Source organism: Excalfactoria chinensis, chromosome 15, assembly GCF_039878825.1.
Source record: "Excalfactoria chinensis isolate bCotChi1 chromosome 15, bCotChi1.hap2, whole genome shotgun sequence".
In the NCBI taxonomy this organism is placed as follows: domain Eukaryota; kingdom Metazoa; phylum Chordata; class Aves; order Galliformes; family Phasianidae; genus Excalfactoria; species Excalfactoria chinensis.
In genome coordinates this window covers 12,557,125-12,579,172 of record NC_092839.1, presented here as the reverse complement: position 1 = coordinate 12,579,172, position 22,048 = coordinate 12,557,125, and the positions used below count along the sequence as shown (strand labels likewise).

The following is a 22,048-nucleotide window of genomic DNA, read 5'->3' as shown; positions in this document are numbered from 1 at the left end:
CTACACAACCACCATCAACTCAGCTGCACTTTAGGAAGGTGCAAACCAGCAGAAACGCAGGAGTCTTCTGACAATACACACTTCTGGAAGAGGCAGGGAGCCTGCAATGAACAGAAAGGCTCTTCCTCAAAGCAAAGTGATCTTGTTCACTAGGCTTTAATACTGCACTGTCTGCTGCATAAAAAACATCCCAGCAGATAAAAGCTGCGTTTCTATCATTGCTATTCCTGTGAACTAATTCTTGCATTTTTTTATTCTTGTCAACCAATTAATCACTACAGGGCCAGAAAACACCCACATCAACTAAAAATGGGCTTCTTGGATGGAAACGTCTGGAATTCAGAATGAGTTGAAGCTGACACAAACCCATCAGCTTCACAATCAACAAGTGCTGTGTGTCACTACGCTCTTATCTCCTCCAATTCAGTTAATTCAGAAACAGCTCGACTGTAGCAGGCTGGTCACCACGATTAGGATTGATTTCTAATTTGCAGTCATGATATGAAGAAGAAACAACACTAATTTTATATGAGGGTCTACGGGAAAACTTTCAGAAATAGAAAACCAACCCCAATGGTTGAACACTGTGGTGTGTGCGAGCCAGCCACCAGCACCCTCACCGGGAGGAAATACGGCTGCATGGAACACTGTGTACATAAAAGCTAGGAAACCAAAGGGCTGACTTAGTCTAGAAATCTCAGGTCTCCAAATTACTCAGTTAAATTACCTGCAGCAGTGACACGGCTTAGAGACATCTCACAAAGTCACTAATGATAGTAATTAAAAAAATCATATAGGCCAGGAAACAATTACTTCAACGTTATGTATTAATTTCCTCCAAATCACATTTGTTATAAGAATTGAGTATAAGCACAGTGTATTTATCTGACCTAAATTCTAAATGCAAGTACACTGATGTCTGTGACTGTATGGGCGTTCCAGCTAGCATTCCGCTCTAGTCTCAATTAAAAGGACTGGAATTAGAAAAAAAAAACTGTAATTTAGTTAAAGTGCAAAGTAGTCGCTTTCTGTACGTTATCTGGAACCTTTCATTTCAGATAAACTCAAACCACTCTACGCACACAAAGAATTGGATTAGCATTCCTGTGAAATACTTCACACGTAGAGTCGCTTATCAGCCTGCTAACTCATTTGCCAGTTGGAGATAAGAGCCCTAACCCAGCTATGAAGAGCTTCCACAGGTATCCTCTGCCTTCTCAGAGATGGCACAGATTAAACAGATCACTACAGAAAATTACACCCTTACCAGTTACTGCCTCTAAAGAAGCTGAATGGAAAGCCACGAACTGCTGTTTTTTCGTGCTGTGTTCATCCCTATCTGTACACCTTTATAGTTAAGCATCTTATCTGCAATTACAAACAATATCCAGCCCTAATACATTCTCCCTCCTGATGCGAGAGTGGACGTCATCCTTTGGGCAATCAGACCGATCCACGCCATCCTTTCAGAGCACTTCTAACTCCTGGACATGGAAGTTTTTTCATCCTCACGAAGGACTTGGAACAAGACCTGAATCTGAACCTTTAACTTCCTGTGAGCTTTGAAAACTGATGAGGGCAAACCAGTTACTTCATCAGAAACAGCATCCGAGTTCGTGGCTCCATTATCAGCTGTTCTGAGAATGTTCATTTTATTCCCTTGCTCTTTCTTCTCTCACAAGATCCATTTCTAAAGGCACACGCTGAACAGAATTAAGACAAACAACGTGCATGAAATGTTATAGGTCTGTATTGTGTACTAGGCTTTGGTAAGCAATACAGAACGTTACTGCTTACCAACTGCCCATCCGTGCACCTGTGCTGTGGCTATTCAGCTTTACTCTGTAAGCACCTCTGGACAAAGGCTATTTCCCAGCAAAATAAAAATAATACAATTTATGACAAAGTATAAATGCATAAATGGTGAAAAAGCTTTTGAGAATAACAATGGATATTTACATTGCAAGCATTTGTATTAAGAAACGGTTGTATTAAACAACCACATCTAAAGTCCAGAAAGAATTACTTCTGTGCGCTTCAGAGCAACATCACAATTAGTTGAGCTACTCCCACAAGAACTAAGATCTCCTTAAGGAAACAATTTTAAGACAGCAGTTTTGCTTCTAATGTAAATACATCTAACATAACTCAAAAGTTGAACCTAGTCCATTTTACACCAGAAGACATAAGTGGTAACTGAAATACTTAACAGAGCTGAGAATCAGCAATGCCCGTTCTGTACAGTGTAACACTATAACCTGATGGCAAGCACAGCACTGACAGCGGGGCAGCAGAGCGCCAGGCTGCAGCAAGGATAAGCTCCAGTGCAGCAGACATGAATGCAGAAAAAAGGAAAGAAACAGCTTAAAATATGTCACAGACTAATGGGAAAAGGGCTGCGGAGAATTTAAACTCCTAACGAGCCCAATGATCAACGCAGACTGTAAGGCTGCATCCTACCTGCATGTCTCTGGTTGTGATCTGTGGCTGAAGAAGTGAAACTCACTTTTCTGTTCAGGTGGAAAAAGTTACTCAGACCTGTAGTTCCTTTTCCTGGGCCATCACTACAAAACAGCGCTCAGTGCTGTCACTTTATTCATGACTTGACTTCTAAGAGATCTGAATTCTGTGATAGTAGGACTGCATTAATAGGTAAGCAAAAAAAACCAAACCACGTTATCAATGTATGGCTCACCACGCCACGCTGACAGCACATCTATCACTGCACAGGTTGCATGTTGTGATTACCAAGATAGAGGAGATCAGGACCTGTGCTCAGTTATGGCACAACAGAAACACAACAAGTCCGACACGGAAGTGAACTACAGCACAGCCAGACAGTCCAACCAATCCCAAATTCAGGGTTTTGTTTTGTTTCTTTTTTGAGTTTAGTACTCAGACTTGAAGCAACTTCCAGCAGCAAACTGTATCTTCACCAATTTGCTACTTTTACTAATGCTTCAATTTCCAAACAGAAACAACTGCGGCCATTGCTTTAAAATCATTCAGAACAGAAAACAGGTAACAACAGATGTTACGACTGCTCCAGTTCTGCCAGCTTCACCCAGAACAACATGGCCAACCTCCTGGCACGTGGCTGAGCAGCTCAGTGCTGTTCTGAGTCAGGAGCAGATCCATCAGCCGCATGGTGACAGCTTTTTTACTACAGCCTTCAACAAACAATCCAAATAACCCTCAGCCTTTTTTCGTTGTTTGTTTTTGGACAACATGATTTGAGTGTGTAATAGGCTGACTGGATGACTGACGTTTGCTACAGTTGTACCATGCAGCAAATATTGTGACTTATTGTCACAGTCCTGTTAGTAAAATGGTGATTTTGATACACAAGCAGTTTGTAGACCTAAAGAAATAATCTGGAAGAAACTCCTGCAGTGTAAAAGAACCAAGAGAGCACTGCTGGACTAGTCTAGGTTTTCTTATTTTATGCCTAACTACGCCACGAGGAAACCCTCGCACAACCAGCACACACACAACTGCTGCCAACCCTTAGCATTTAACTGAGGGAGATGTTTTCATCTAACAACACTGATAAAAAGCATCGCTATGAAATGGCAAGTAAAAAAAGTTGTGGAATCCCTAAAATGTGTTAAAAAAGCTGGTCTCAACTGCACAAAAAATAACCCACGGGTGTGTACGGAGAACTATCTCTTGGGCACATTATTATAAATAAAGCACCAGTTTTACCTTCAGTGAGCATGTCTGGTTGACTGTCATGTCCTAATGCTGCCATTTATTCATACCATGAAGACTGAGAAAACCTGAACTTTATCTGAAACACAGTGTTACCAGCTGCACTGTTCAGGACAGTACTGTGAGCACGCGTGCAAAACAGACAATCTCAAAAGCAATATTTAAACTCTGTCCCATTCTAACTTTGAGTTTATATACATCTGTGTATGTCAATCCTGTCACAGTAATTAGCTCTGCAAGGCCTATAATTCATTAACAGATCATTTTGAAACTGAACGACAGTAACATTTCTAATTTTTGCACATATAAAATGGCAGTTCTTACTCTCTCCTTTTCCCTCTCCCCATTATTATCCCTCTGCTGCTTCAAAAGGTCCGTCCTTTTGTTGCTCTTTTCCCCTTTCCTCCTCATCCTTTCTTTGCTGGTTCTTGGCCTTCTTGGTCCTTACCTCGCTCATTTTCCCTCTTCTCATCTTCCCTGCGCCAATTCATAGCGTCCACATTCTTTCGTCGTTCTCTCTCATCCTGTCTCCATCGCTTCTTGATATCTTTGTCCTTAACTTGCTCATTTTCTCTCCTCTTCTCATCATCCCTGTGCCATTTTATTGTTTCTGCGTTTTTCTGTGGGTCCACGCTTCTTTTGAGATAGTCTTGTCGCCTCCTCCTCTTTTTTAACATATCTCTTTCCCTGGCACGAGCCTGCTTTTCTTTCTGGGAAAGAAAAGCTTTACGGGGCATCATGAGCTGCTGCTGTACCTGTAATAATATTGTATTCCATGGGATAATATACTATAACATGCACTCGGTCAGGCACAACAACTCTCATTTGGAGCTGAGTATTTCAAAGCCAGGATCATTTACTGCTTCTTCTCTTTCCTCTGGAAGTCTCTGCTAGCTCTGTATTAGTGCCAGGCAAACTGCTACGTTCAGCTCCGGGCACAATACCTAACTGGCACCTCAGCATCTGCTGCACATTCAGCACAGAAAAGTCAACCCCCAGAGATCCTGAGCTGAAGCAGGACGCTTTCTTTCCCCTCCCTCTTACAACTCCTCCCACAGAGAGTTTTTAGCAGCCACTTGGCACTGCAGCATCCAATTGAGAGAACAGGCTGACAGCGGAGAGCTGTGAAAGAAACCTGCTAACGTTCAAGCCTTATTCTCTGACTGGAGATCTACTGTTAATGAAGCTTAAAGGTACTTATTTCTCTGTTCAGATCTCCATCTATATAAAATTGGGTTAAAAGTGGCACACGTTCTTGGCTGGGAGGAGCGAGAGGCCAGTAGGAGACAAGCCACAAGCTGAAAAACGACACAAGCTTTGTTTCCTTGGGAAACCCGGCCAAAACATTTAAATGCAGTTAATGAAATAAGTCCTGACTCATCTACTCAAACTTTCTCTACGTGTGTCAAGTCTTGTTATTCACAAGAACAGAGAACAAAGAATGTACCTATTTACTTGAAGTTTCTGCCAAAAACATGCCTGATGAGTTTTTGTTTTCAGAGGTGTCAGTTAAGACTGCCTTTAACAAATCATTTTATTTTGGTCATTTCTCCATCGTCACCCAACACATCCACATCGTTCAATTTATTGATGTTAACATCTGCAGTTCTGACATTATGGAAAACAAAACAGACCACAGACAGAACTTGTACTACTACTACTATTCTGTAACGACTCTTCCATGCACAGTGATCAACATTTCAGAAGTATTCCAAACTGCAGCTGTGGCCCAGGTTTGTTTGTTTTGGTTTCTGAATTTGTTTAGAAGAGAGTTTTGCAGAGGGATCTAATCAAAATGAAAACTGCAGAAAGGACAAAGTTACTAGATTAGAATACTTAAACAAAGCCTAAAAGAAAATGAAACAAATGTACTTGTAAAATTTAGCTACCTTATGGAAAGCACTTGTTCCCAGCATGCAATACTCCATCTTTTTCCTACAGAAAAAGCAATGTTTCAAACCCTTATTCTAAAATCCTGCTCCCTTTCCCTGGGTAATATATCCTCCTCCCCTCCCTCCCACCCGCCCACCCCCAAACACTAAAGCCCACTATTCTAGTCCATAGACTTTGTTAGAGGTATATCAAGATCCCACCATTTTTATTGTAATAATTCAAACTCTATTTTCTTAATATCCATGCTACCAAAGGGAAGGGCTGCAGCAGGGTGAAACACAGCAGAATAAAAACGCATGCAGTTTGGTAACAGGTTAGTGCACAAAATTCAGACTGTACTAAACCCTACTTCATTAGAAAGTACAGGATGCCCCTCTACTCGACAGCCTGCTTTTAAGTATCAAGAAGTATTTTGTATTAATAATTACTATTAATAAGTTGTCATTAACATCAGAAAGCACTGAGAGTCCAAGATGAGCATCAGTGCAGTCTTCCCATCTTTGAAACAGCTTTAACTTCTCTATCAGCTGTGTGCCAGTACCACGTCACTGTTGTTTACTATAGCAAGCTAAACTCCCCTTATCTACCTTATCTTCAATTTTATCAGTAACTTCATTTTATTTGAATCATAATAACATGAATAAACTTTAAATTCAGTCACAACTTCATGCAAATAACTTCCGCCCCGCACCCCTCCAAGCAACGTTTGACATTTACAATTTGCCATAAAAAACAACCCTTTGGGGACATAACTGCTGCATTTTCTTTCATTTGTTTGTGGTTCTTTTCCCTGCTTTAGGCTTTATTTTTTTGTTGTTTTTAACTATGGTATTTCTCCCTTCCCTCCCATTATATTCCACTTCGATCAACCAATTTATAGACAAATGATAGAAAATACCTCAAGAACAGCCTTAGTTAAACTTCTAGCATTAAACATTGAAAATGAGATTCAAATAAAAAACAGCACATTTCAAAGAGCAACTTAAAGGAACAGCCACCCTGAACTCAGCACGGCTCTCACTGCCACAACCCACAGGTTGCTCCCCGCTCCGTTTCAGCTCTTCTGGCACATTTCCCACAGCCAGAACTGCCTTTCACTTTTTTGGTTTAAGACCAACCAACCGATGGGGGAAATCTTTCAACCAGGACCCCACTGACGTGAAGCTGCCGGAGCGGCTGAGCTCAAAGCCCCCAGGCCCACAATTTCTCTGGAGTTCGAGCTGCTGTTCCTTTAAGTTCAAAATGCTCACACGTCAGAAGCAAACAGAGCTATCTTTTTGACTGTTTTTTGCCCATACCTCTCCAAACAATAATCTTAACTCTTCCCAATCTACTCAGTAGATATTACGAGGCATTTACCTCCAAAATTAATGGTGCTTGGGCGTCTCAGACTCATTGGACAAGTTTCATGCAAAAGCCTTCAAAAATAATTCTCCTTCCAGAACGCCCACCTCAGCGATTATATTACACCTACTGTGTGAGGCCAAAGCCCGGACATAGAAGAAGGGTCATATCCTGCTGTACAAAACAAAGCGTTAAAGATGAGAATGAGAAACGTCATAAGGGCAATCTTACATTTATAACGTACATTTCATTGTGAAGGACTAGTTATAAACCACGCATACGGTACCTGGACCGACACGGAGCTGCCGCGGGGTGCACTCAGCGGGCTCCCAGCCCATTCCTCTAGGTGCCATTACCTGAGGAACAGGCCGGAACTCAGAGTTCAATCAAGTTACCCAAGTTGGAAACCCAGCAGGATACTGTGACAAATGCTCCTATTCACACCTCATGGAACCTTTACACTTTAGCATCCAGGGCCTCTGCTTACAGAGAATCTGAGCCCTCAGTACCAGCAGCACAGCCGCACCTGTTGCACACACACACACACACACTGACACCAGCACTGCCTCACACAGCTGATTTTTCCTAGAGGGTTCCCATATCAACACAGTTCCACCTTAAGTTACAAGACTGTGGGAATCCAAGCAGGTGATGCGGCTGCCAGCTCCGGCCCCAGCGAGACGCCTTCCCCTGGGGAGGATCCAGAGGAAAGTCTGAGTTCTACGGTGGCTCACGGGACGACGTGTAACAGCAGCCTAAATGCTGCTCCTCTGGGAAGACCTGGCATCTCTTCAGCTCACATCTACGGGACCTGACAATCCCAAGGCAGCTGAGCAGGGAGGAGCGACAGGCGGGATGCAGGACAGGGAATGGCGAGCAAACCAACAATAGCAGGTGCAGATACACCAGGAAGAAGTTGGGAGAACTAAAGCTACCAAAAGCTGCCACGAGAAGGTACATGCAGCAGCTGAACTGCCCTCCTGCACCCAGTGGCTCACAATCAGCATTTCAGTTCTTATTTTCTGTGGGACTAAGCTCCAGCTGGACAACACAGTGTGCACAGTGCTGTGCTGGACTACCCAGCAGGTCAGCAAGCACGTGCCTCCAACTCCTCTAATCTGTGCCTGTACCCAAAACAGGACTGGGCACGTTAGAAAGATGTGAAGTTCACAGAGAGCCCAAATCAAACAAATGCTCTTTAAAAATCTAACGTGGTGTTTCAAAACAATGATAACTGAAACTGAAGGGAATTAGCTTCAGTATCCAGTCAACGCACCTCAAGACCCCGGGACAAAAACCCCCGACTCCCCTCACAGTCAAACAGTTCATTTCTTCAGCATCCCTTGGTCAAGGAGGCTTCAAATATTTTAAAACCACTTCAGGAATTAAGTCAGTGTCAAAGAAAAAGGACAGTTTGCACCACTTTTCTGGGAACCAGGTTTTAAAACAGAACTTCAGCCCTGTGCAAATGTCCCTTCAGGAGAGAAAACGTCCTAAAATGAAGTACTAAAATAAAACCCGACCACACTTGAATTCTTTGGAAGAAATCCTCTGGCTAATAACACCAGCGTTCTGTTTCTGTGTCTACGTGCCATCCCCAGCAAGAGTCTGCAGAGGTGTTTTCTCTTTTCTTTTTGAGTTCACTGTTAGCACCAGTCACCAACCTGAGAACTCCAGCCTCCCATCACAGAGGAAATCCTTCAGTGGAGGAACAGCTGCAGCGGGACTCTCAGGGAGGCTGAGTTTCTCCGTTCATCTCTTTCTTTCTTTTTAAAGGAGAATCTCCCCAGCAGCCTGAGATCCTCTTCAGTCATTCACACACTTCTCATTCTTGCTTGATTTCTGGAATTTTCCACTGGTGCCAGAAGCTCCATCTGGTGGGTGTGTACACTAACTGCATAACTAAGAGGGAATTAACTATTTCCTTAGCAATTTCTGCATAGCAGTAGAAGTTTGTACACTGTCATTTCTCTGCTGCAATGTAAAACACAAGACAGACAAACTGACTGCTCTAGGAACCACAGCTCCTTTTTTCTTCGTGAGCAACCTGTTACCTTGCACTCTACTGAGAATTTCTACTTGGTCTTATTTTGATGGCACAGGTTGATGGTTTTTAACAGTAAGTGTTAGCCAACTCCAAATGCCTTCTAAAGAAAAAGCTTTTGAAAACACACACACACACAGAAGCAATTCTGGCAATCTCTGCTGCGTTCTCAAAATCAGCTTTAAGTGCCATCCATTCTCGAGGGCATGGAAAACTTCAGAGTACAGGTGATTTTTAACTAGAGGCACCAGCCGCTCAAGAATTAGCCTTCCCCACCTACTGCCATCTCAGATAATATCTTCTGTTGCTGTTCACAGTCCTCCAATATAAACATTTTATATGCATCCATATACGTGTAATGAAATCAATATGCAATACGTGTGCTCAGTACAACAGCCTTATTAGTTTAGGGCTATTTCTTAAAGGTCTGTGTGAAAGGCACTAAAGCCTGCCTACCTTACAGCAATTTGAGACTGAGACTGGAGGTCACTGAAGCACGACGGATATTATTTGCCTACACCACGATATCCACACTCCAGCAGGCAGGAAAAAAAGTCCACATGAATATGCTTTACTAGTTCAAAATATGATCTTTGTGTGGATCGCAGCTAAGCACGAACAATCCCCTATCAAACATTTTGGAAGCAGAAGCATGTTTGTTTCATTTCGATTTTCAATCTAAAGCTCAAAAAAAATAAATATCCTAATACGAGTCCCTGTAAAGTGTTCAAAAACAAAGCATGCGAACAATACACAGGTAACTTGTGATTGGATTGCACTGACTGTCAAATACAATCAGCAATTACAAATGCTGGTAGTCTTATCTTCTATCGTGCTTTCCTGACACCACCACCGTGTCAGCAACCACAGCACAGAACTGATTCAATGGCAGAGCAGCCCTCTTCAGCCAGAGCGCTTCCTGCACCGCAGTGCTGGTGCTTACACAAGTGAAGCGGTAGGAAGCGTGGCTTATACCACCCCTTGCAGAGGCAGCACACAGATATATTTAAACCACTGCTGAAACGGCATCCCTTACTGTGCCCTGGTGCAGAATGCATTGCTTGCATGCTGGTGGAAGTGGCAGAACAACAAAACAAAAGAGAGCACAAACACTTTCCCAAGCTCATCTAAAACCCTGCCAAAACATGTTTTCTCAGGCGGCAGATAGGTTGGATACTGAAAGGATCTCACCAGCCGTCTGGCATGTAAGTATTTAACATGTACAAACAGTCTGTGAAGTATGCTGATGCTAACTGTTCTTCCTTTGCCTCGCCACTTCACATGCTACGTACAGATACTGGCATTACAGATGGGGTAAAATTTGTGAACAACAGCTTAAAATGAGTCTTACCACTCCGCGTTTCTTACCTCGTTCCCTTTCTAAGCATAGCTCCCAAGCGCTCCAGGCCCTGCCTACATTCCAGCGTTAATCCACCTCTGCTACTGCTGTCTTCCGTCTGACTCGGAACCTTCGATATTCAAAGGGCTTCATAGCAGCAGCAATGAGGAAACAAAAGAAAACAGAAGGTCAGAAACATAATGAACTTTTTTTAGGGAAAAAAAGCTTTTTAAGACAAATATTTTGCTGACTGAGGTTTCAAGAGATATTTTGCCCCCCATACTGTTGCTGCTATGAATCTGCATCACTAACAATTCCTTTGGCCCAGATGCACCACAAGCAGAACTGAGCTTCCCTACAGACAGGGCCAGGGGAGGTCAGAACGTGGCTTTGACAGACGGGCTGTTTGCAGTTACTCAAATTCTGTTTCTTGCAAACTGTTCAACAGGCTTCTTGAACAATGGATTTTAAATAGAGCATTTTGCCCCCTGATCTGGTTAACCAAGCACCTGCGGTGCGATGCATTCACAATCGCACAGGTGTAGGACCCAACCACAAGAACCAGCTTTGGTCAGCCATCTTTAATACCATCTTTAAAACAAACAAACAAGAAAACCCAACCCTCCAAGGATCTAAGAGCAGTAAGCACAAAGCGATTCGCTACAGAAAGAACTTATTCCACTCTCATTTAAAGCCACCAGCTATTGTAACACCTTCAAAAGCACTCCTGTGGTACTGTGCAATGAGATGCTAAATTCAAGGCCCATTTGTCTTTCAACATCAGCTCTCAAGAATATGCATTTTCCTCTTTGGAGGCACACGGCCCTGGGGCAGGTAAGTAAAAGCTGTGCCCTCTTGGAAAGTATCCACATCCAGAACGTGAGCTCGGTTCTGAACCAGATCCTGAAAGCCCCAAAGGAACAGGCATCTTTCCCCAAAACACATCCAAACAACCTTCCACACACACACAGAATCCCTCCTGTATTTATCCATATGCACACATGTACTTCCACTACATTATCATAATTAGGACTCTTTTTTTTCCTTCTGATGCACAGACATTCCCATTGCCATACATCAGACCAATGCTGTCTGTTCTCACCTGCACAGCTTACACTCCCTTACTGTGAAGAAGCGTACAGTTGTACCGTATGCATGTGAGCAGGACTGCCTCCATGTTAACAACCGTAACGTGGAATTATGCTAACAAGAATTCTATCTGGCACAAAGAAACGAACAAGAGCCCATCTTAACCACCCAAATGGCACAACGCTGCTTTAGCTGCAGCTGCCAACTTTTAGGAGAGCAGCACATCAGCATTTCAGAGAGCAAAAAACAACGGTCGACACAGAGGAACCGAAATGCAAACCGGGCTGCAGCCAGGCACAGCGCAGCCCATCCCTGCACAGCGCAGCCCATCCCTGCACAGCGCAGCCCATCCCTGCACAGCGCAGCCCTGCAGGTGACAGCAGCAGAGCCACCAGCCCTGCTCAGCGCCGCATCCCGCTGCCTTCACACTCGGGCTGTCCTCACACCTGGCACGGCTCTGTCCACCCTCACAAATTCTGCATCTCAAAAGAAAATACCAGAACAAAAATAAGCTCCCACTTCGGTAAGAAGGTCAGTGAAGTTCTCATCCAGCTCTGGTGGTACCTGCAGCCACCCCACAACAAAGGCAAACCACAGACACCGCCTTTTCTCCCTCAGGATCACACCTTCCCACCCGTGGTGACACCTGTCAGACCAGCTGCCATCGTGACGGCTCGTTATGAAGAACACATCTGGGCCGCATGACTTTTGGCTACCAACACGACTCCAGCATTGTCGTGCATTGCAGGGATGCCACTTGAAACTCCAATATTTACTTCTAACATTTACTGTTTGTTACAGAGCAGGAAAGCTGGGCCGTCAATAATCACCTGTCGTCCCTTCTGCAGCGTGACAGCAGCACAGCTTACCTTAGGCACGAAAGGAGCACCAGCACTGCCCTAGGAATGTATATATGGCATCTCCTTCCATTTGAACTGCAAGTGCAGAAACCGCAGAGCTCAGATTGTTAAGCACCCAACCAACACTTTATAGCACTGCCAAACGATTTCCATGCTTAATTACAGTGCTGCTGTAATATACCACGGTGACACACAGCAATTCTGACAGTGCTACTGGGCATCTGCTGACAACTGCTGACTGCTGTCCCACACAGGGAAGGCTCAGTGACCCGCCTGTCCCAGAGAGCACACGGCCTGCCCAGAGCATCGGGCAGCAGCAGCCCTCAGCACAGCCCTGCTGTGCACAACTCAGCCTGCTGCGGGCCGCTCCAAGAGCATCTGTGTGACCATACACACAGCACTGCTCACACTGCACAGCTCACACTGCGCTGCTCACACTGCGCTGCTCACACTGCACTGCCCCAAACAAACAGTGACCTGACAGGTACAGCTTCATCCAGTCTGCAGTCAAGGCAGGGGTAACGATTTGTTTCCTAATGAGGGAGCACTGAGGATGTGTCAGTGTGCAGCGATCCCACTGAGCTGCCCCCAAACACTTCATTACCAAGAAGTCATCCTCTTTAAAAAACAAGTTCCTTGAGAAGAAGCAGCGTTCACTTTAATGAGGGGCAGTTCACTATCGAGACAACAAAAACATTCGGCTTGGTGTTACTTTGGAGAGCAAAGTGTTGGCTGCACTTCAACAAAGACATGACTGCTCTGACTGAAGTTGAGGTAGGAATGCACCCGAAACATCTTCAGCAACAGCTGTGTTACGGCCAGCGACCCCCAGCGCGGCACAGCTGTTTGCTGCCGTGTCCTTTCAGTGCTGTGAGATTTCAGTGTGTACCACAACAGTCTGCTGTACCACAACAGTCTGCCGGTCCCACAACAGTCTGCCGGTACCACAACGCTGCTCAGCAGGCGACAAAGGAGCCGAGAAACGCTCCTGTTATGAAACCAGCCCATCTCGTTTTCCAACAGGACGGTCCATCCCTGTCACACGGCAGTCAGTGCAGCCCCACAGCCGGGTGGGCTCCCAGGTCCTGCAGGAGGAACGCATCGGCTCTGCCACATGACAGGTGGGATCGCACCTCCGCTACCTCACGTGCACCTCTCACCGCCAGCTGGGACCAGCAAACAGCATTGAAAACACCTGAGAACAGCGCTTGTCAAAGCAGCCCGGAAAGAGCAGCGGTTCTTCCGGACGGAATCCCGCACACCTGCCGACCGGCCCCGGCAAACAAAGAGCATCGCGATGAACGTCCGCTTCCCAGCAGCGCCGCGGAGCAGCACCCGGAACACACAACTTGGTGCGGCCGCAGCCGCTCTCAGATCACCGCGCGGCTGCACGGCACGCCGGCACCGACCGCACCGACCGCCGACACCGTCGGATCCCGCGCGCCAGCCGCCCGTCCTGCACCGCCGTCCGTGCGCTCGACCCCTCCTGCCCCGCCGCGCTGCATCCCGCGCCGACATCCCGTCCGTCCCTGCATCCCGTCCCGCGGGCAGCGCATCGCCCCGCACCGGGCGGCCGCACTCCGGGCCGCAATGGGCGCAGCGCGGCCCTCCTTTCCTCCTTCCCTCCTTCCCTCCCTCCCCCGCCGCAGCCCTGCCCGGCGCGGAACGCGCCCCCTGCTGCCTCCCGCCCTCATCTCCCGGGCGGGCTGCGGTGCATTTTGGGTGGGGGCTGGGATGTGTCTGCCACGGCCATCGAGCGGGAGCGGCAGCGCGGTGTGAATGCGGCGGGGAGAGGAAAGGGATGGGGGGAATAAAACGGGGGGAAAAGAAAGAAACGGAAGCACGGCGGGCTCCGTCCGCTCCGACAGCGCTGCGGAACGCGCCGCCCGCCCGGGTTGCGCCGCGCCGGCTGCGCACAGCCCCGCTCCGCTCCCCGCCTTTGTCTGCAGGGCAGAGCGCTGCACGGCCCGGCGCTGCTCCCCTTCCTTCCCCGCCCGTTACGCCCGGCCCCGCCGCGCGCTGCCCTCCGCCGGCCGGGAGCGGCGGTTCCGCACAGCGGGCGCCGGCGGCGCAGCGGATCCCGCGTCGCACGGTCCGGCTGCAGCGCGGCCGCAGCTCCTGGGCGCCGCCGTTCTGCAATTCGGAGCGGCCGGTCCGCGCGGGGCCGACGCTCGGCGGGGACGGGGCCGGTTGCGGAGGGCGGGGGCCGCCCGGTGCGGAGCGCGGCGCACACCTACCTGAGCGCGGCTCTCGTCGGGGCCGGGCGCTGTCACGGCACCTGGGGCGCGGGGCGAGGAACCGCCTCGAGGCGCCGCCCGGATCCCCGCGCGGGCGGAGCGGTGCGCGACCGGCGGCGGGGGAGACAAAGGGGGGCCGGGAGGCGGCGGGGGCGGCGGGGGCGGTGTGCGGGAACGGACGCTACGGGCGGCGGCGCGGGGGGGGCGGCGGCGCCGGGTTCGGTCCCCGGGGCGGGGGGGTGCGGGGCCGCGGGGCGGGGGGGGCTCCCTGCAGACAATACGGCCGGGTCCGTCCTGCCCAGAACCTGCCCTGGCCAAGATGGCGGCCGAGAAAGAGCGGAAGTGACGCGAGACTCTCATTAGCATACGGGACTCATTGTCCGGCGGGAGGGGACGGGGCCGCGGCCCGGGGCGGAGGGCGGACGGGAGCCGCCGCGTTCCCGCAGGACGAGCCCCCATCCCCGCCCCGCGGGGCGCGAACCGACCGCCGTGCGGAGCGTAGCGGGGCCCCGCCGGACCGGTTCGGGAACGGGAGAAGGGCGGGGGGGGGCGGGGTGGGCGAAGCGGGGGCTCTCGCGAGAAGGACGGACGGGGCCGGCGGCGGCGGCGGCGGGATCTACCCCGGCCCCGCTAGGAGGCGCCGCGCCCTGCGGATGGGGCCGGAGCGGGAGGTGGCACCGCCCGGTTATCCCTCCGCCGACAGCCGGGACTACATCCCGCCCTGGGCCGGGGGGCACGCGCCAGCCGAGCCGCGCGCCCACGTGACCGCGCGCCACGCACGTGACCTCGGGGCCGACCGCGCGCCGTCGCGTGCGGCGCCTGAGGGCGCCTCCGGCTTTCCCGCCTCGCGCGTCGCCGCCCCTCGGCCTCGTCAGCGCCGCAGCCCCGGGCGGGACGGGAGTTCGGAGGCGGAACGGGGCGGCCTTCGAGCGGGGCGAGGCTCGCCGGGACAGCCGGAGGCGTCAGGGTGTGGAACGGGAGCTACGCGTGCCGAAGGAGGCAGAGCTCGGCCCGCAGCCCGGCCCGCTCCGAGCGCGGCCTTGTCCGTGCCCTCAGCAGCGCGGCCCGAGGCGGCCGAGAGGGAAGCGGGGCGCGGCGGCGGCTGAGTGCGCTCCGACAGGCGGGGGCGGCAGCGGCCGGTCCGTTGGGCGGAAGGCAGGGATGGTTTCACAGTGAGTTACACGTGTGGAAGTCGCGGCCTAAACGACACAAAGTAACACATCTGCCGTTCCGCACGGCCCGGCCCGCGGCCTTCATCGCCGCTCCTGTCGCGGTTGACGTCAGTAACTCATAAAGAGCGCAGTACGTTCCGGCTGTTACCTGTCCCCGAGGATCCCCAGTTGCAGTTTGGAAGCACGCTGCTCGCACATCGCGCCTTCACTGCACCTCCTCACTGTCATCCCTTCACTGGGCGCAAGAGTCAGCGAGTGTCGGAAAGTCTTTGTTTTACAACAGAATGGACGTGCACAAAACCTACTGCAACAGTAAATTGTGCTTTAATGGATGAAAGGAGGGTTTCTGGGCCACTAACACCAGAAAAAACATCCCTGAAGGCTGCAAGATGAGTTACAGAAAACACAGCAGTGCCGTGAGGTGAGAGGAACAAAGTTCTGTGGAATAGAAAAATGGAATTGGAAATAGCGATTAGATTGTATAGATAATTAAGGGGACAAACAGAGCGTGAGTTTGTGTGTTTGTATTTGGGCGCTCAGCTGGGGACATCGAGAGCTCCTGGACATCTTTTCTCCTCCTGGACTCTGGATGCAATACCCTGCAAGTCCAATGTATTGAACTCAATAGACCATGTATCAGGCTGTCAGTGTAACTTCCTTTCTTACGCTCGTTTCTTGCTGCTCACCAGAATAGCGCCGTGCTGGCAGCTCATTGACTGAAAGCACTGTGACCGCTTCCTCAAGGACTGACAGCATCAGGGAATTTCCATCTGGAAAAAGCTTTCCAGCCACGTTCTGATGATGGCACCCAGTCCAGAACTAGGGCCAGAACATGTATGGAAAGCTGGGTCAGTCAATTATATCAGTCATCCCTTGGAGGTGATGTTCCGCCATGACAAACCACGCTGTTTTTGTGGATATAAGACTGATGCCTTCCATGTTGTCAACACTTTCAAAATGAATTTGGATTGAGGATTTTCTTAATGAACGATGTAAACTGAAAATCTAATTAAAAATCCCCTCACTTCAAAATTCCAGTTATTTAGCACTCTCATGCAGCCTGTCTCTTTCATTTCTCCTACGTGCAAGCTCTAATACCAAGTAATTAAATTATTTGAACAGGATCAGCCCATCAAAAGCACTGCCACGTGCCTTCTCTGCAAGAGCCAGCAGGATGGAAAATGGAGAAGAAATGAGAGCTCTCTTGGCACAGCTGAGTCAGGACACGAACTTCACCAGGTAGTTACTAAGTCTGGTCGTTTTCTTTGTGGATTGTTCTTGCACATAAGTGCTGCTGGAAGGCAGCTGAGCACTCTCTAGCAGCAATTAGGAGCTCAGTCAAGATCTTTCCTGTTCTGGAAGACAAAGGTAGAAGTACCATGTAGTGCTCAGATCTTTCTGAGAGCACGCCATTTTAGGAACCATAGAACCATTCTCAGCCTCCCAGCAAACATCAGGTTCTCAGTTGTGTTCACCTGCTGCTAGAGGTGTAGGGAAAAAACAAAACAAAGAAGGATAAAAAGTGCTGAGAGCCAAACACAAGTGTTGTAAGATGCACCATTGTTATCACTTCCTATTGAACTGCCACTGCAGCTAACCATGCAGGAATAACCTCCCATTTTAATACCTTTGCCTTTTGCTGCTTTGTTGAAATCCCTTTCTCTGGAGCTGAGTTTTCAGGTCTTACTTAGGATTAAAAGTTGCAATTCAGTTTTGTTCTCCCCAGTCCCAATATACTTCCCCCTGAACGATAACAGTCACAGTACGTAAGATGCTGTGCGTGGCCACTGTGCCTGCAGCAAAAAGGTGAACCTTGACAGGGTCGCAGAAGAGAAAATGGTACAAATGGTACTCCTGAAGTTCCTGTGCTTTAGAGAAGTTCTGCGATTACCTACAGTGTGACACCCCGGGGTTTTGTGTCATAACAGTGATGATGTCTGATAAGCAATCCTCTTGTCTGTGTATATTCTGTTCTCATTGATCCTAATGTTAAAATGTGCAAACTGCTCTGAAATGCTGACTGCTGCAAAGCTGTTGCTGAAGTCCAATGTATTGAACTCGGTAGACAATCTGTCATTTAATTCAGTTGTGCCAAGATTTCAATCCATGCTTATGCTAGTCATCTTGATAGACCCTTAGATAAATATTATTGATTAGTCACTGCTATTTTTTACTGTTGATACACAGAAGGTTGTGCAACCTTGCAGTTGGCTTTTACACAGTCCGTTGGAAAATCTGTTTTATTCTATTGCCCATATTGGAACTAGGCACATCTTTACTGCAGGCACAGCTTAGAGATTCATATTTTAAAAACAAGCCAGAACTGAAGCCAAGTTCCCACTACTTCAGACCAGACGACTCTTCACCCCAGTACCCAAATGAAGTAAACTAGGGATGTTGTTTTGCTACTGATTTCCAGTTGGATATGTTAACCAGGGCCTGGTTGTGAAGAAGTGGTTGTCCCAGCTTCGGGATCATATTGATGTAGTCAGGATTCAGCTTGTCCTTTTGAGATTCACATGACTAAGAGTGAGAAATTCTACATCTCAGGGCATATGAGCTTTGGGAGCTGTTAAGGGCATGAGGAGACCACAGCTGCTCACAGCCCAGCTGTTACGTAGTGTAGCTATCAGCTGGTAAGTCCATTGACAATAGGTGATATCCACTTCAGCAGCCCCTAGTAGCGTCTCTTTTCAAAGCTGGGGCTTTGGTTTGTACAACAAGCATCTTCAACACAAGCTTGTTTAGGTCATTTAGCACAGCTCTGACTAGAGATGTACATTGAAATGTCCTCACAAACCACACAGAACGCAAGCACCTCACACAGGTTAAGGATCATATAATAGGCTGTGTGAAACGCTATGCAAAACTTTGCAACCTGTTCATTAACCCCAAATTGGGACTATATTCTTGAAGTTTAGCACATGTTCTGGCTTCTTTCATGGATACGAGCAACTGAGCCTGGTGTGAGTCTCTTCACATACCACAGTGACAACAAAACGAGAGGTCTCTTCCCCATAGCCTTACCTGTTTGCCAAAGGAAGTAATATCAGTTTGCTGCTCAGAGGAAAGGACGTATTACTGGTACAAAATGCAACTTACCTTCACCTCCCTTTTCATTGGCATGTCCAACCAAACACAGCCACGATACACACAGATTTAAGCCAGGAAGGAACTAAAGCTCCTGTTCTTGCCAAATGATTGAGTGCTAGCAGACACAGATTCTTAAGGAAGTATAATAGAGAAAGTAAAGTACATTAGCAGTACATTGTGCTTTCATAGGAAATGAATATGGATGTAATTAAGAAAAGCTGATTTATGCGGAACTGTAAAACCAGGGACATAGAGTGAAAAATTTCCTGTAAACGTTAATTCAGAGTTTTGTGGTGGCCAAAAACAAGGCAAGCAGAGTATCGCAATGTTATTAAGAAAGGAACCGAAACCTAAAATGCTGCTGTATAAATCCCAGTACGCATCGAAGGCATTGCGTGGAGCTCTGGGCACTCGACCCCCAACAACAATAGAATCATCTGTTACTCATATTTAGAGAACAGGTGGTGGCTTCTGTCTGAGGAACTTAAAAATAACAAACAGGACTGAGTACAGTCTGGAGAAAAAGCATGTCTGTAAAACAGAGCACAAGAAAACAGGGGAGCAGTAGGGAACATCTGATGAACTTGGTAGGTGACAGGTTTAGAGCAGAGTACTTCTCAAAATACTTGTACGAACTGCTGAGCTCCCTGCCAAGGGATGCTGCAGCAGCCTACAAAGGGATTCAAAAAGCAACCAGACTAACCCACAAACCACGACCATGTCTAGACCTTTGTGACCTCTGGCCCTAGAAGACCCCGTATTGCTGACTGCTGCTGTTTGGGCAGAGATCAGAGTAGCTGTATTTCTTACTGCTTAGAGACAGCACAGCTATCTTCACACAACTTCTTATGTTATAGGCCAGTGTTTTCCAACAATACATTTCCTTTTGTTTGTTTGATGCTAAGCATTTGTATAGGCAGTGTTCCAATACAAAGAGGCTTGTTTAAAAGAATCTGAGAATGGATTGAAGTAACTCAGAGGGTTTATATTAACAAATGCCCCCAAATGGTCCAAGTAGCAGTGTGTGAGGGCTATTTCATCCCATTTTGTTTATCGGATACTGGCTTTACTGAAGGACTTCTATTAGAACTCTGACCCCTGGCTACACTCTATCAATATTTTTTACAGATTTTCACAGCAGTGCATGCAGAAGGGAAGGTTAGAAGGCAGTCTTGGAGCTTGGTTTTGCAGTTTTCCTACATAAAGAACTCTTACTCGAGTACTAGTGAGGTTGTGAAGTGCTCAAACAGGGAATATATTAGAATCAGATGTTTTTAGTCACCACAGTGGCTGAACATTAACATAATGCTATTTGATGACTCTCTCCTCCACATGTGCACAGAGGGCCAAGCACACGAGCAGCAGCTACTTCTAAGTTTAGGCATTTGAAAGGAACAGAGCTACTCTGCAGCTGGAAGTTCAGCAGTGAAATTCTTACTTCTGCTTCTTTCCATGGGATCCACGCTGTCATTCATCCCTTTCAACAGCATTTTCTACTTCTGTACTGATGCTCTGGAGCACCTGCTGTAGGTTTTCCTTTCTTTCTGACTTAATTCCATTACCTTTAAGCATAGTCAGAAACTGCCTGCTGGCCAGCCATGCTTCCAGCTTGTACCACAGAACACACTGCAAACGGTGATCCTAATTTACATGTAAATCATCTTACTTCAAACACCATCTCATAAGTAGACACGACTCTGCAATTCAGGAAATTTACCAGGCACATACATTCCAATTCACAGCAGTTAGATCACAAAGAACTAATATAGCAGACGTCAGTTACACACAAGTCTGAGAAGATCCGATCTGCTGCGCTCAGCATACATTCTACTGAAAGGCTGGATGAACTTTTAGAAACTATTTGGTAATTCAAAACAGGCCATGAACGCTCCAAACAAAGCAGATAGAATGGGATCACATGAGGTTCCAGTGGGCCTCTACACCCAGAGAGTGTTCAGATCTTTCTTCTTGAACAACACAAGTTGTTGTCAGTTCTCTATATTTATGATCTCTCTTGCCTTTAGTTCAAAAGCATCTTTAAACTTCTGCTGAATAACAATTTATTTCTAAATGCAACAGATCATTTAGCTCTGTTTGTCTTCTTTATCAAGACATCATCATTTATACAAAAGTAACATAGGGCATGTCTTTATTTTGACTAGTTTCACATACAGTTCATTTATTTTGAAAAGTGCATTTTGCAACACAGTCCATTTAGTTACTTATTGTTGGTTCACAACTGTTAGTTTATAGCAGCTCTTCTGGTCACAGGCCAATTATCAAGCTTCTGCTGTTACATGCTACAAACCACAGCGATGGCAGAAAGTGTTTCTCTACAAATGTAGTTTAGGAGCAAGTCTTATGTGGTAGCAAACAATGTCAGGAGTCCCTTTAAGAAGGAGACTATTTCATTGCCTCCCAGCTTAGATTCTCCATAGACACGGTCAACAAATGAAATAGGAACCTGTGGGGAAAAAAAAACAAATTATTTTTAAGGTTCAAAACATAATGAGAAATTCTGCAACACAAAACCAAACCAAAACAGGGACATGCTACAGCATGCTTCTATAGTGAGGTATGAAAGCACCCAGTTGGCTTCCTTCATCCCAGTTCCTCTTAGCAGGGCTTTAATGATACCCAATGTTCATACGGAAATGCAACACAAGATTTAGAGAGTGAAGTGCCAGAACAGAGCTCTGCAACAATTCACATCTATGAACACGGCAATGAACTGTTTCTGAGATTTGACTGCAAAGAGAATTCCAGTGAATTCAAACACTACCAAGAGCAATTCAACTAAAAATAAGAGGCAACAAATAAGACCGCTGGGAATACAGGATATAACTGCTGTTCTTTTTCAATGACAGTAGACAGCACATCAAAAAAGTTTACAAGTGGGAAGTTGCAAGAGCTGGAAAGCTGGAGAAGAACACAAATCAGTGAGAGAGGACAACAAATCTGAAGCAGAGTCAGGTTGCTGGAGAAAATGAAATACATGGAGACAACCAAGCTAGAAGCGTCTCTACAATAAAGAGGAGGAAGGTGGCGGCTCAGTGAAGTTTCCTGGTGGATCTGGAATTCCTCTCTTCTTTGAAGAACCTGATTAAATAACACACCTAAGGAAATGGCAGCAGGTCCTGGAAGGTCACTATAAGGTCCCTTCAAAGCTTTCTCTTGTTCAGGCTGAAGAGCCTGTTCTCTCAGCCCGTCCTTGTAACCTGTCACTGCATTTAAATGAAAGTCCAATACACTTATCAGAAGTGTTA

The 22,048-nt window shown here is 47.3% G+C and overlaps 3 protein-coding genes and 1 long non-coding RNA gene across 15 annotated transcripts in view; 2 read left to right on the top strand and 2 right to left on the bottom strand.

The window, feature by feature from the left end:
- The window catches only part of LOC140259210 (uncharacterized), a 27,929-nt gene extending 23,776 nt beyond the window's left edge, over window positions 1-4,153 (top strand). The window contains exon 4 of the long non-coding RNA XR_011905366.1: window positions 282-4,153. This is a non-coding gene — a long non-coding RNA (uncharacterized lncRNA). The remainder of the gene's footprint in view (window positions 1-281) is intronic.
- Window positions 1-14,677, bottom strand: part of ADNP (activity dependent neuroprotector homeobox) — a 21,161-nt gene extending 6,484 nt beyond the window's left edge. Inside the window, exons 1-5 of one of the 12 annotated variants that reach the window (XM_072350297.1) lie at window positions 14,518-14,677; window positions 10,361-10,478; window positions 6,964-7,122; window positions 5,601-5,646; window positions 4,160-5,513 (exon numbers count right to left, since the gene is read on the bottom strand). In XM_072350297.1, the coding sequence (XP_072206398.1) occupies window positions 4,160-4,451 (292 nt within the window). In that variant the 5' untranslated portion in view covers window positions 4,452-5,513; window positions 5,601-5,646; window positions 6,964-7,122; window positions 10,361-10,478; window positions 14,518-14,677. The other 11 variants (XM_072350289.1, XM_072350299.1, XM_072350291.1 and 8 more) reach the window with 11 other exon arrangements.
- LOC140259352 (uncharacterized) overlaps window positions 14,082-22,048 on the top strand; it is a 24,728-nt gene continuing 16,761 nt past the window's right edge. Inside the window, exons 1-2 of the mRNA XM_072350589.1 lie at window positions 14,082-16,110; window positions 16,812-16,928. Of these exons, the coding sequence (XP_072206690.1) occupies window positions 14,082-15,623 (1,542 nt within the window). The 3' untranslated portion in view covers window positions 15,624-16,110; window positions 16,812-16,928. The remainder of the gene's footprint in view (window positions 16,111-16,811; window positions 16,929-22,048) is intronic.
- DPM1 (dolichyl-phosphate mannosyltransferase subunit 1, catalytic) overlaps window positions 20,931-22,048 on the bottom strand; it is a 5,229-nt gene continuing 4,111 nt past the window's right edge. Inside the window, exon 9 of the mRNA XM_072350313.1 lies at window positions 20,931-21,246. Within this exon, the coding sequence (XP_072206414.1) occupies window positions 21,142-21,246 (105 nt within the window). The 3' untranslated portion in view covers window positions 20,931-21,141. The remainder of the gene's footprint in view (window positions 21,247-22,048) is intronic.